The sequence below is a fragment of the Symphalangus syndactylus genome, chromosome 11 (assembly GCF_028878055.3).
Source record: "Symphalangus syndactylus isolate Jambi chromosome 11, NHGRI_mSymSyn1-v2.1_pri, whole genome shotgun sequence".
Lineage (NCBI taxonomy): Eukaryota > Metazoa > Chordata > Mammalia > Primates > Hylobatidae > Symphalangus > Symphalangus syndactylus.
In genome coordinates this window covers 20,151,833-20,165,909 of record NC_072433.2, presented here as the reverse complement: position 1 = coordinate 20,165,909, position 14,077 = coordinate 20,151,833, and the positions used below count along the sequence as shown (strand labels likewise).

The 14,077-nt window shown below is 44.2% G+C and overlaps 1 protein-coding gene across 6 annotated transcripts in view; it reads left to right on the top strand.

The window, feature by feature from the left end:
- HYDIN (HYDIN axonemal central pair apparatus protein) overlaps positions 1–14,077 on the top strand; it is a 491,920-nt gene that overhangs the window by 458,812 nt on the left and 19,031 nt on the right. For 5 of the 6 annotated variants that reach the window (XM_055298612.2, XM_063611543.1, XM_055298611.2 and 2 more), the window contains 7 exons: positions 829–1,027; positions 2,883–3,041; positions 3,925–4,202; positions 5,024–5,243; positions 8,573–8,785; positions 9,978–10,141; positions 10,996–11,146. In XM_055298612.2, coding sequence (XP_055154587.2) covers positions 829–1,027; positions 2,883–3,041; positions 3,925–4,202; positions 5,024–5,243; positions 8,573–8,785; positions 9,978–10,141; positions 10,996–11,146 — 1,384 coding nt within the window. Of the gene's footprint in view, positions 1–828; positions 1,028–2,882; positions 3,042–3,924; positions 4,203–5,023; positions 5,244–8,572; positions 8,786–9,977; positions 10,142–10,995; positions 11,147–14,077 lie in introns of those variants that run through there. The other variant, XM_063611546.1, reaches the window with a different exon arrangement.

The following is a 14,077-nucleotide window of genomic DNA, read 5'->3' as shown; positions in this document are numbered from 1 at the left end:
CCCCATTTTACGGATAAGAAAACGGAGACCCAAGTGGGCCACATAACTCTTCAGAGATCATTTGGGTAATTAGCGATAGAGCCTGGATCCAGACTCCTCTCTGCCTGACTCTAGAACATATACTCCTCACTACTGTGCTTTGTTACCTAATTACTTATGGAAGCACTTCCTTCTTATGAGAGGGTACAAAACCCTCATGTAGAAAACCATGAGATGCATTATCAAGAAATCGAGAATCAGGCTGGGCACAGTGGCCTGTAATCTCAGCACTTTGGGAGGCCGAGGCGGGCGGATCACCTGAGGTCAGAAGTTCCAGACCAGCCTGGCCAACATGGTGAAACCCCGCATCTACTAAAAATAAAAAAATTAGTTGAGCACAGTGGCACGCACCTATAATCCCAGCTACTCAGGAGGCTGAGGCAAGAGAATCACTTGAACCTGGGCGGTGGAGGTTGCAGTGAGTTGAGATCATGCCACTGTACTCCAGCCTGGGTGACAGAGTGAGACTCTGTCTCCAAAAAGAAAAGAAAGAAAGAAATAGAAAATCAGTAGAGTGAAGAATATTGGGCAAAGGGTGATGAGCCTTGAGTTTGAAACCCGGTTCAGCCAAGATCTCAGGATGTGACTTGGAGCAACTTGGTTGTGCCTAAGAGAGCATGGGCTGGGTCATTGCTGAGCTCCCTTCCAGCTCTTAAATGGCTTCTGTGATTCTAGGACAACAGGGCAGGAAACCCATCAGTGTCCAGCCCAAAGAGACAAGGAGACAGCATCTGCCCCTCTGGGTCAGATTTCTTGGAGCTTACGCCTCTTCCTCTTGATTTTCTGCAGCATAGATTGTCTGTACACCAACACCACTCACCTCGAGGTGAACTGCCGTGTTGATGTGGTAAAGCCAGGAAATACACTGGAGATTCCAATAACTTTTTATCCTCGAGAAAGTATCAACTATCAAGAACTCATTCCCTTTGAAATCAATGGGCTCTCACAACAAACAGTCGAAATCAAAGGGAAGGGTACTGAAATGAAGGTAACAGACAGTCGGGAGGCCTTCAGGCGTGGCACCCTCCTTTCTACCCTTCTCATCCTTCTTTGCCCCCCCAGAACCCTTTCACCCTTCCAGCCCCTCTGTTTCTCTGCCCCAGGCTGCTCTATTGTAGGTCACCCAGTCCCACTGAGATGATGTTCCTAATAACACAAAGAGGCAAATCGCCAGATCAGACTCACTGAATCATAGATCTTATTCAATACCAAACTTTACTGTATCAAAGGATACAGGTGATCACAGACACTAGAGAAATATTCTTTTTCTTGGAGAAATTTGAGACTTTCAGACTCAGCTCCCCAAGTATATCCTTTTCCTCCTGCATCAGGGCATGTTTGTTTTCAGGTTTAATAGATAACTTTTTTTTTTAACATTTTTAAGCAATTTACACAGACACGTGTTTCAGTGATGGAACATCTTTCCTTAACACCGCATTGATTAGCATTCTCCAGCCAGCCACAGATCCCTGGATGATATTTGGTTCAAGGCATCCCTTTTACCCAGGCACTCTGGATAGAAAGGGAATGGTCATATTCTGCTGCTCATTCGTTTCCTTCTCGTGTCTAGTAAACATGTAAGGTGCTTGTCTGGTGGGATTATCTGTATTTTAATAGAAGGTTTTGGAAGATTGAAATCCTTCCAAGACTTTCAAGAATGCATAGCATATTTTGACCAACAGGGGAAGGGTGTATTCCTGGCAGCCTTCCCATCAAGCCATAGGAGCAACGGGACATTGCCAACTAATGTGTCTGGACCCAAGCTAGAGACAAGGTCTCTTCTGATGCCATTGATTCATTCATTTTCCTATTGGTCTATCACTTGTTCATTTAGCACCCATTGTATAATGGATACTTTGGGAAGATGCAGAAGTGACTTACACATGTTCTCAGACATCCAAGAGCTCATGACTGGTGGGACAGACTCTCTTGACTTTTTAGACAAAATGGAAACATGTGGGCTGGGTTTAAAGATAGTTGGGTGGAGGGGTGCAATTTAGTGACTGACCACAACAGTGACCAGTGGGTGCTGCTCATTGTGGGTCAGTGCCATTCTGGAGGGCAGTCTCAGCCTGGCCTTGGCCTGACCCAGGCACCATTTTAATCAGTGTCTTACCTGAGGACTTGGAAGCATAACTACTTTTCTCTGCCTCTACTGCCACTGTTCTAATCCAACCACCATCATCTCTCCATCGTGCTTTCTTTCTTGCCCTCTTCAAGCCCATTCTCCATAAAGAAGCCAGAGCTCTCTCACAAACACTCCATACTTCACTGACTTCCCATTGCTCCCAGAATGAAGCCCAGTCTCCCACTTCTCACTCAGCAATGCCCTACAAGGCCTTGCAAGACCTGGCCACCCCTCTAAAGTCATCTTCTCGGGTCCTAGCTCCCAGCCTCAGGCCTTGACTGGGCCACTCCCTCTGGCTCAGGGCCTGGCCACAGGTTGTCTCCCTGCCTTAGGTTGTTCCCCAATTCCACACTCACTCTGGCTCAAACTGACTAGCTCATACCTTTCTTTATCTCTCGATGTATACATGCCATCTTCGGAAAGGCCCCCTGAGCCCCCTAGCCTAGTTTCAGCCCCCTGTAATATGCTCTCAAGGTGCCCTGAGATTTTCCTACGTATATTTAACCCAGTTGTAGTTGTATAATTATGTGATGAGTAGTTCAGTGGGCACTTGAGGCACTTAAATGCTTATTGAGTAGGCAAATGCCCACCCAATATGAAGAAGTTAGGGCACAGAAAGAGAAGGAACCACCCTTGCCTCACCAGAGTAGACATATAATGTTTATTTTTCTCTTTAACTAATGAACTCTTCTTCCTACTCTTTCTTGTCCCACAGATTTTAGTCCTAGATCCAGCCAACAGGATTGTGAAGTTGGGAGCTGTCCTACCAGGGCAGGTTGTGAAAAGAACAGTTTCCATCATGAACAACAGCCTGGCCCAGCTCACATTTAACCAGTCCGTTCTGTTCACAATTCCAGAACTCCAGGAACCCAAGGTTGGTGCTCAGAGGGGCCCCTAGGAGCCCCTTCATGCTCCCTGATGATGAGGATGGCCATGCTGGCAACACTAGCAGCTCACATTTCTTGTGCATCTGTAATGTGCCAGACCATTCTAAGAGGCTTCACTGTGCTTCCTCTGTTCATTTTCATAAAAGCAGTGTAGTGCTTTACAGGGTGCACTAGTCCCATACTGTTTTTGTGAAAACGAACATTATTTTCATTTTGCATTTTCATTTCATTTTCCATGTCATTCATTGTCATTTGTTTATTTACATCTCCATTGTGTAGACAGTCCAGTTCTCTATGTTTGTTCATTTCAGGTGTTTCTCCTTAAGCCTTTGTGCATCCATGACTCTGTGCTTAAGATACATTCCTAGGCCAAGATACATTTCACCATCTTGGCCAGGCTAGTCTTGAATTCCTGGCCTTGTGATCCACCTGCCTCGGCCTCCCAAAGTGTTGGGATTACAGGCGTGAGCCATGGCACCCAGCCAGAATCTGCATTTTAACAACCACACAGGGAAACTGAGACAGGGAACACTCCTTGAGAAATGCCAGAGCTCCGTTTCTTATTTCCCATTACTATTTCCTGTATCAGGGAGGAGCAAGAAAGAAGGAAGTGCACAAAATAAGTTAGGAAAGGGAAATGATACTTATTAAGTATCTATTATGTGCTACAAATTTTATAGAGATGATCTTAATCTTCAACATAGAGTAAGTCACGGAAAGTTGAAGTAATTTACCAAAGCATGCACAGCTGATGGGAGAGCAGGAGTGAGATCTGACCCCTGTTCCAATTGCAACAGCAAGACCTCTGGGAACCGAGGCCTTAGGGGCCTCCCACCCTCAGCTGCTGACTCTGGATGCTATTTCATTCAGGTCCTCACCCTGGTGCCCTTCCACAACATCACACTGAAGCCCAGAGAAGTCTGTAAACTGGAAGTCATCTTTGCCCCGAAGAAGCGTGTCCCTCCCTTCTCTGAGGAAGTGTTCATGGAATGCATGGGGCTCCTGCGCCCCCTCTTCCTCCTTAGCGGCTGCTGCCAGGCCCTGGAGATCTCACTGGACCAGGAACATATTCCCTTTGGACCTGTGGTGTATCAGACACAAGCCACGCGTCACATCCTCATGTTGAACACAGGCGATGTGGGTGCAAGGTAAGGGAGTGGTGTCTCCCACCCTGAGGCTGCCGCAGAGGCTCCTGTCCCTGTATCTGCTCTGGACTTGTTCTGCAAGTGCAGTCACTTTTTACTTCTGTCCTCTCCCTTCTACATCCCCCTACTTCCCTCAAGATGTGACAGCAGTGGCCTCACTGGGGTGATTGCTGCTACTATGATTACTACAATTGGGATAACAGAAGATATTTAGTCCATGCCTGTTTCCTGCCTTGACATGGCACACATCATTTAATCCAACTACAGGTCTGTGAGACCAAGACTGCTACCAACCCATTTTCACAGATAAGCGAGTGCCCAACCACAGAGGGAGGACCACACAGGGCCATGGGATACCAGTGCCACCCAGAACAGAGGCAACTCTCACGGGAAGGGATTGTCACCATCCTCCAAGATCTGAACCAAGAAGCAGTGCAGGGAACCGTTAAGACCACAGTCCCAGAAGGGTTTCTGTCCTAGCCCAGCCACTTCCTAGCTGTGTGACCTTAAGTACACAACACATGTGTATGTGTGTTCATACATATGTTCCCTGGTGTGTCACTCATGGATAATAAGATGCAGCCACTTCCTGCCCTTGGCTCAGCTCTGCAAAGGAGCCAAGTCCACCTACCCAGGAAGTGACCTTGGCCCACATTCCCCAGTGCTTCTGCTCTGTCTGGCAGACCTTTCTCCTCCTAGGTGCCAGGATAGACTCAAGGGAGGTGAACCTCAGCCCAGGCAGAGTCTCTTGTTCTCAGGAGCGTTGAGGACACCCTTACAACATCCATAAACTCTCTTTCTTGTCTTCTTTTGTCTTGGAAAAGGTTTAAATGGGACGTCAGAAAATTTGAGCCTCATTTCTCCATTAGCCCAGAAGAAGGCTATATTACCTCAGGCATGGAGGTTTCTTTCGAAGTGACCTACCATCCCACTGAGGTGGGAAAGGAGAGCCTTTGTAAAAACATTCTCTGCTTCATCCAGGGAGGCAGTCCTCTGAGCCTATCCCTGTCTGGAGTCTGCGTGGGACCACCTGCAGTAAAAGAGGTTAGTAGCTGCTGCCCGCGGTGGCCCAGTGGCAGGAGTGACCCCAGTAAGTGAACTCAGCCGGGCCTCCTTCAAACACGCAGGCCTGCCCCCTCCCTCCACGAGGCCTGTGACTACACCGTTTCCACTGCTGGAATATTCATTCTCCTCTCTTCATTTGGTTTATTCCTTTCCATTCTTCAGCTCTCATCTGAAACATTACATTCTCAAGGAAGCCTGCTTTGACATCCCTGGCTAGATCACATTCTAAGATCTATGAGTAAAGCATTAATACCTTTCTCCTTTTCTATGGTTTAAAAAAAAAATGGCCTTGGTATAATGCTCTGCTAGCCTTGTTCCTGGGAACCTAACTGAACTGTCAGCTGTGTTACCTAGCAACATTGCTTATGGTAGAAATGACACCCAGTCTCCCTGTCTATAATTTTGTTAAAGAATGTTATGTGAATGGAATCATACAGTATGCTATGAACTTGTATTTATAAGTCTCAGCAGGAACATATGCTTTCATTTCTCTTGGATAAAGACCTAGTTGTGGAATGGCTGGGTCATGTGGTAGGCGTATGTTTACCTTTGTAAGAAACTGCCAAACTGTTTTCCAAAGCAGCTGTGTCCTTTTACAATGCCACCAGCAATGTCTGACATCTCCACTTACTTCACATCCTTGTCAACAGTTGATAGTCAGCTTTTTTAAATTTCAGCCATTCTAATCAGTATGTAGAGGTATCTCATGGAGGCTTTATTTTCCTAATGACTAATGATGTTAAGCAACTTTTCAAGTACTTATTTGCCAGCCCTGTATTGTCTTAGTTGAAGTGTCTGTTCAAATCTTCTGTTTATTTTTAATTAGGTCATTGGTCTTATTATTAAAGTTTCGAGAGCTCTTTATATATTCCGAACATAAGTTTTGTGTTTAGGTCTTCAGTCTATTCAGAGTTAATTTCTGTATATAGTGTGAGATATGGATCAAAAATTTTTTGTACATGGATATCCAATTGTTCCAGTACCACTTGTTGAAAATACTCTTTTCTCTACTGAATTGCCTTGGCACCTTTGTCATTGATTGTAAATGACAATCAATTGATCATATATATATGTGGGTTCTGTTCTCATCTATTGATCTATTTAACCATCTTTATGTCAATACCACACTGTTCACATTGTTAAATCCAATAGCCAGTTCTTTCTTGAACTATAGGGAGCATTTGACACCATAAACTGGTTCCTCCTCCTGCAAACACTTCCTTCACTTGGCTCCAGCACACCACTCTCTCCTGGATTTCTTCCTATTCACCGGCTTCTCCTTCTCATCTTCTGTTTGTTTCCTGTTGTTTTTTTTTGTTTTTTTTTTCTTCCTGAGACAGTCTCACTCTGTCATCCAGGCTGGAGTGCAGTGGCACGATCTCGGCTCACTGCAACTCTGCCTCCCAGATTCAAGCGATTCTCCTGCCTCAGCTCCTAAGTAGCTGGAATTACAGGCCCCCACCATCACGCCTAGCTAATTTTTGTATTTTTAATAGAGACAGGGTTTTGCCATGTTGGCCAGGTTGGTCTCAAACTCCTGACCTCATGTGATCCACTCACCTTGGCCTCCCAAAGTGCTGGGATTTCAGGCATGAGCCACCAAGCCTGGCCTTCTGATTCTTCTTAACATTGGAGTTTGTCAGTCAAGAATTCGTCCTTAGATTCCTTCTTTCTTCTACATACAATCATTTCTTGTTGATTTCAGCCAGTTTCTTGGCCTTAAAAAAAACACTGTTAGGCTGGACACAGTAGCTTATGCCTGTAATCTCAGCACTTTGGGAGGCCGAAGCAGGAGGATTGCTTGAGCTCAGGAATTCAAGACCAGCCTGGGCAACATAGTGAGACCCCATCTCTACAAAACAACAACAGTAATAAAAACAATGAAATTGCTATACTGACAACCAAATCTTTATCTGCAGCCTGGACTCTTCTCTTGAACCCCAGATTTGTAAATTCTACTTCCTGCTTGACTTATAGCATCTCAAATTTAACATGTATGAAACCTGAGCTCCCGATCTCTCCCTGAAACCTGCTCCTCCCACAGTCAACCCCACATCAGTAAAGGGCATCTCCATTCTGCTCATTGCTCAGACTAAAAACTTGGATGTCATTCTTGAGCCTTCTTCCACTTATACCCAAGATACCATATAGCAGTAAATGCTGTTGGCTCTTCCAAGTACAACTGGAATATACCCACTTTCCACCAGCCCCAGTGCTACCAGTGCCACCCAAGCCACTGTCATCCCCCACCTGGCCTATTGCAAGTGCCTTCTAGTTAATCTCTCTTCTTCTGTCACCTCTAAGCATCTAGAGCAGTTCTGTTAGAGCATAGATCAGATCAGGTCACTCTACTCAAAACACTCGTAAGTCCTCCTTTTACAATTAAAAAAAAAAAAGTGTCTACCATCACTCCAAGGCCCTGCGTGCTGTCCCTTGTCACTCTATCTCCCTCTCGCTCACTTCACATTTGCCACACTGGCCTCCCTGCCCTTTGTCAAAACCAGGAGCTTTCGGCCGGGCGCGGTGGCTCATGCTTGTAATCCCAGCACTTTGGGAGGCCGAGGCGGGCGGATCACGAGGTCAGGAGATCAAGACCACGGTGAAACCCCGTCTCTACTAAAAATACAAAAAATTAGCCGGGCGTGGTGGCGGGCGCCTGTAGTCCCAGCTACTCGGAGAGGCTGAGTCAGGAGAATGGCCTGAACCCGGGAGGCGGAGCTTGCAGTGAGCGGAGATCGCGCCACCGCACTCCAGCCTGGGTGAAAGAGCGAGACTCCGTCTCAAAAAAAAAAAAAAAAAAAAAACCAGGAGCTTTGTAACTGGCATTTCCTCTGCCAGTTACACTCAAGCTCACTCAGGCTCTTCCCCAGGTCTCATCGTTCTTGGTCTTTAATCAAATACATATGCTCAGTTAGGCCCTTCCTGATCACACCGTGTAAAAACTCAAACCCACTCCCAATCTGGCACCCCCTCTGCTTCGTCTTTCCCCTTGGCACTTATTTCTATGCTGCATGCTCTACATTCCACTTGTGTGTCTGTCTCCCCCAACTACAGTCTCAGCTCAAGGGCAGACATTTTTGTTATTTTGTTCATTGCTACATCTCCACCACCAAGAACAGTGCCTAGCACATAGAAGGTACCCGTAAGTATGTGTTGAGTGAATGAAAGAAAAGGAAACAGACCCATTGAAACTCATGATGGGAAGCACTGTTAAAGTCAGTCTTCCCCAGCACATATTCTGTACCTCTGGCCCTGGAGACAGACCAGGGGGAAGTGCCATGGAAGATGAGGTGCCTGCTTTCTTCCAGGTAGTGAATTTCACATGCCAGGTGCGCTCCAAGCACACGCAGACCATCCTGCTGTCAAACCGCACCAACCAGACCTGGAATCTGCACCCCATCTTTGAGGGCGAGCACTGGGAGGGGCCTGAGTTCGTCACCCTGGAGGCCCACCAGCAAAACAAGCCCTATGAGATCACCTACAAGCCCCGCACCATGAACTTGGAGAACCGCAAGCACCAGGTAGGCTGAGGTCCCCCCACCCCCATTGGTTTCTTGGCATAGTTGAAGGTGGCACTGTGTGAATGAAGTTAAAGGACACTTCGGGGCCGGGCGCGGTGGCTCATGTCTGTAATCCCAGCACTTTGGGAGGCTGAGAAGGGTGGAATCGCCTGAGGTCAGGAGTTCAAGACCAGCCTGGCCAACAAGGCGAAACCCTGTCTCTACTAAAAACACAAAAATTAGCTGGGCATGGTGGCACACACCTGTAATCCCAGCTACTTGGGAGGGTGAGGCAGGATAATTGCTTGAACCCAGGAGGCAGAGGTTGCAGTGAGCCAAGATCGTGCCATTGCACTCCAGCCTGGGCAACAGAGTGAGACTCCCTCTCAAAAAAATAAAAATAAAAATAAAAAACACTTTGGAAGCTGAGAGCTCAGAGAATGTTAGATGGGGAACACCCAGATCATGTTGGAATAGTGAGGAATTGGGAATTGTGCAGATTATCAAGCTTTGGCTTCCTTTTTTCATTTTTTTTTTAATGTATAGGGGATTGTCGTAGAGCCAGGGGCTCAGTTCTGAAATGGAGTCCAGACCAAGCATCAAGTAATTAATGTTTCACTTAATTGCATAAATAACATAATGGTGACTATAACAAAACAAAAAAAAAGAAAAGTGGCCACAATATTCCACCCTATTAAAAAACGAACTTTTTTCTTCTATCTTCACTACCAATCCTTATTCAGATACAGCCATAACTATCATCATAACATACCCAATTTTACATTCAATTTGTTTTCACTTTACAGTATAGCAGTAGCATTTTTCTATTTAACTATGCAATCTTGTGATAATTATTTTTAATAACTGCCCAATATTTCACTGAATGAGAATTCCATAATTGTTTTACAGTCCCATTTGTTGAATGTTTATCTACAAATTTTCATCAACATTATAAGTGGTGCTTACATATAGGCATAACTTTTTTCTTTGGAGGGATTTTTCTTCAGTAGGCTCTCTGGGATGGGATTCCTGGCTCGGATACGTATGAACATTTTTCTGTCTCCTGAACTATATCACCAAGATGTCTTCCAAAGTATTGTGTTTCTTTCCAGAGCCTCCATTATCCTCCATTAATCCTGGGTCTCTACATGTCCAATAAGTCCCTAATAAAGAATGCTGTGTGTCATTCTGATCACATCCTTCTTCTCCTTAGGGCACCCTCTTCTTCCCTCTCCCGGATGGGACTGGCTGGCTCTATGCTCTGCATGGGACTTCTGAGCTCCCCAAAGCTGTAGCCAATATCTATCGTGAAGTGCCATGTAAGACCCCCTACACTGAGCTTCTGCCAATCACCAACTGGCTGAACAAGCCCCAGAGGTAAGGGGGTAGGGCTAGGGGGCTGGGTGGGGAGATGGAAGGAGGATTTTCACCATCTAGCCTGGTCTTTCCCCTACTTAGGACCTCTAGAGGATGTTGAGGGGCTCGAGGAGTCAGAGACAAAGTTCCCTGATGTGACCAGGCATTTCCTGAACACTAAGCCTCTAGCGAGATTCTCTTTTCTGTGCTGTTAGTTACTTGTAAGTCTCCTGGCACAAAATAACCATTCGATAAATGTTAGCTGTTATTATCATAATGATAATTATCACTGTTATTGCTGAGTGTTCTGTCATCACCTAAGCCACTGGCCAGATAAGCAAGTCTTTGGATCTTGTCCTTGCAGTAGGAGCAGAGTGGAAATCGAGCACCAGGAAAGCTCAAGGCCAACAAGCACGGTCCCCTTCTTTTACAGAGAAGGAACTCAAGGCTGGGAGAAAAGGCACAATGTACTGAAGGCTTCCTACTTAGCATAGTTGGTAAAGGCCTGACCTAAATTTGAATCCTGGTTCTGCCAGTAACCAGTCATCTTACCTTCCTTCTCTTGGAACATCTTATCTTCCTTCTCTTGGCCTCTATTTAGTGACATGAAGATGATAGTGATATGTATTAATACCTCCTACAGATACTGCAAGGATTAATGCCTGTAACACACAGGCCACTCACTCAGTCCCTGGCACATAATAGGTGGCCAGTAAGTGGCAGTTCCCATTATTGTTAGTGACAGGGTGAAGACTAGAACCCTGGACCCATGCACTTCCCATAAAATCAAGAGTACAGCTGGCACTTTTCCTTTTTTCCTTTGGGTTAATGGTCTTATTTCCTCTCCCCTCTTGTGTTCTCCTATGCTGCCCCAGATTCCGGGTTATCGTGGAAATACTGAAACCAGAGAAGCCGGACCTAAGCATCACTATGAAGGGCCTTGATTACATTGATGTACTGTCTGGCTCTAAGAAAGACTACAAACTGAACTTCTTCTCCCACAAGGAGGGAACATACACTGCAAAGGTATCTACATGGCAAAGGCACCACCCTGGAACTCAGGACGTTTGACCCTGAGTTTGATCCTGGTGTTAGCAAGTAAAGATGGCCGCCCATAGTCACTGCTCCAAGACATCACAGGGTCTCTCACACATGAGGTGTTTCACCTCATTCATTCAGTGGTTTAACAAGTATCTATTGAGCACATATGCCACGTACTATACTGATTGCTGGTAACAGGTCAGCGACCTGAATAGGCACAATCTCTGTTCTTACAAAACACACAGTCTAGTGGAGAGAGATGGGCATTGCTCAAATAATTGCACTGTGGATGTATAATTACAAAATGAGATAAGTGCTTTGAAGAAAAGGAGCATGTGTGGATCTGTAGCTCATGGGAGAGGTCAGGACTGAAGATAACATTTGGGAATTTTTCATTTATAGATAGTATTTGGAGCCATGATGTGGGATAGAATCACCAGGGGAAACATTTTAAAGTAAAAAGAAAAAGAAAAAAAGAAAGTATCTAGGAACACACACACGCAGAGAGAGAGAGAGAGAGAGAGAGATACTGGCAAGATGCATCCAGCACTGTGAGATCTCCTTTTCTACAATAACTGAGTAGGATGCTCCAATCACATCTCATCAGATCAGCATTCACAGACAGACAAGATTTTAAGAGAACCTCAAAATCAAGAAATCATGAAACATCTAAAAAAGCTTACAATAAAATAGAAACACCTGCTCAATAAATCAGAACCTCTGGAAAAAAAAGTTATTAAAGCAAACAGAAAACTTTAAGTGAATATTATTTATATCCCCAAAGGGAGAAAATCATACTCATGAAATAAGGATAAGCTATTGTGAAAAAGAATCAATTAGAGACTCTAGAAATGAAAAATAGAATATTTAGAAAACCATCCAGGAGAGATGGACTTTATAATGGAGATTACTAATCAGTTACAAGATGGAGCTGAGTAATATCACCAGACCTTAGCCCTTGAGGACAAAGAAATGAAACGAAATTAAATAGTAACAAGCATCAGCAAGGATGTGGAGAAATTGGGACCCTCATACACTGCAGGTGGGAGTATAACATGGTGCAGCTGCCCTGGAAAACAGTCTGGCAGTTCCTCAAATGGTTAAACATAGAGTTCATATGATTCACCAATTTAACTCCTAGGTAATACCCTAGAGAAATGAAAACATATGTGCACACAAAAATCTATACACAAATATTCATAGCAGCATTATTTATAAGGGCCAAAACGTAGAGACAACCCAAATTTCCATGAACTGGTAAGTGTATAAATAGAATGGAATTTGACAATGAAAAGAAATGGAAATAAAATATTGATACCTGCTATAAAACATTATGCTAAGTGAAAGAGGCCAGTAACAAATGTATGATTTGAAATGTAAGTGAATGTATGCTTTGAAATATAGGTGAAAGAAGCCATTCACATATTGTATGACTCCGGGTGTATGAAATTTGAAGAATAAGCAAATCTACAGAAATAGAAAGTCGATTCGTGGTACTGAGGGCTGGAGGGGATGGGTTGGGGAAAAGGGGAGTGACTTAATTGTTATAGGGTTTTAGGGATTATGAAAATGTTCTACAGTTTATTGTGGTGATGGCTACGCTGCCTTGTGAATATGCTACAAACCACTAAATAGAACACTTTAAATGAGGGATTGTATGGTATGTGAGTTATATCTCAATAAAGCTGTTTCAAAAACAGAATGAAAGGAAATATGAGACAATGTATAAATCAAGAAGTTCTAATATATATGTAATAGGAGCTCCTGAAAGAGAAACAAATACTAGAAGGAAGAAAATATTCAACCAAATAACTGAAGAAATATTTCCAGGGCTTTTTAAGAAGATCGAGTCTTCTAATCGAACGGGTCCATCAAGTTGCCAAACAGGGTGAATGAAAAAAATACTCACATCTAAATACATTAGAGCAATGTTTCAGAAAACCGGGATGAAAGAGAAAGTCCTAAATGATTCTAGAGGAAATAAAAGGAACTAATAATCATGGTAACCTGAGACTTCTTGTGGCAACACTAAATACAAGAAGATAATGGAATAAGCTATCCAAATTTCTGAGTGAGAATGATTGTCAATCCAGAACTCTTTTTCCAGACAAAACTCTATGACAGCAAAACTTGGACATGCAAGGACTCAAAGTAACTGACCCAGGGCCAGGCACAGTGGCTCACGCCTGTAATCCCAACACTTTGGGAGGCCAAGGTTGGCTGGCACATGCCTATAGTCCCAGCTACTCAGGAGGCTGAGGTAGGAGGACTGATTGAGCCCAGGAGATTGAGGTTGCAATGAGCCGAGATGACACCACTGCACCCCACCTGGGCAACAGAACAAAACTATGTCTCAAAAGAGAAAAAAAAAAGTAACCCACCCACATGCACAAACTCTATCTGAAAATGAATACAAAATTAAAAGTTTTTGAATTAGTAAAGCTTAAAAAATAAGTAAGTGAGCCATGTGTGGTGGCTCAAGCCTGTAATTCCAACACTTTGGGAGGCTGAAGCGGGTGGATCACTTGAGGTTAGGAGTTCAAGACCAGCCTAGACAACATGGTGAAACCCTATCTCTACTAAAAACACAAAAATTGGCTGGGCATGGTGATGCATGCCTGTAGTTCCAGCTACTCAAGAGGCTGAGGCAGGAGAATTGCTTGAACCCGGGAGGCAGAGGTTGCAGTGAGCAGAGATCGCACCACTGCCCTCCATTCTGGGCAACAGAGCAAGACCTTGTCTCAAAAAAAAAAAAAAAAAAAAAATTGAATCAAAGAGGAAAGTACAAGGATATAATAAGCAAGGAATCAAAATTAAATTGATAGGTAATTTTAAATAATTGTTGAAAGACAATCTAACGTAAGTTTTTCATATGACCTGAACATAAGAAATATAGCAAGGGGAAGAATAAAACAA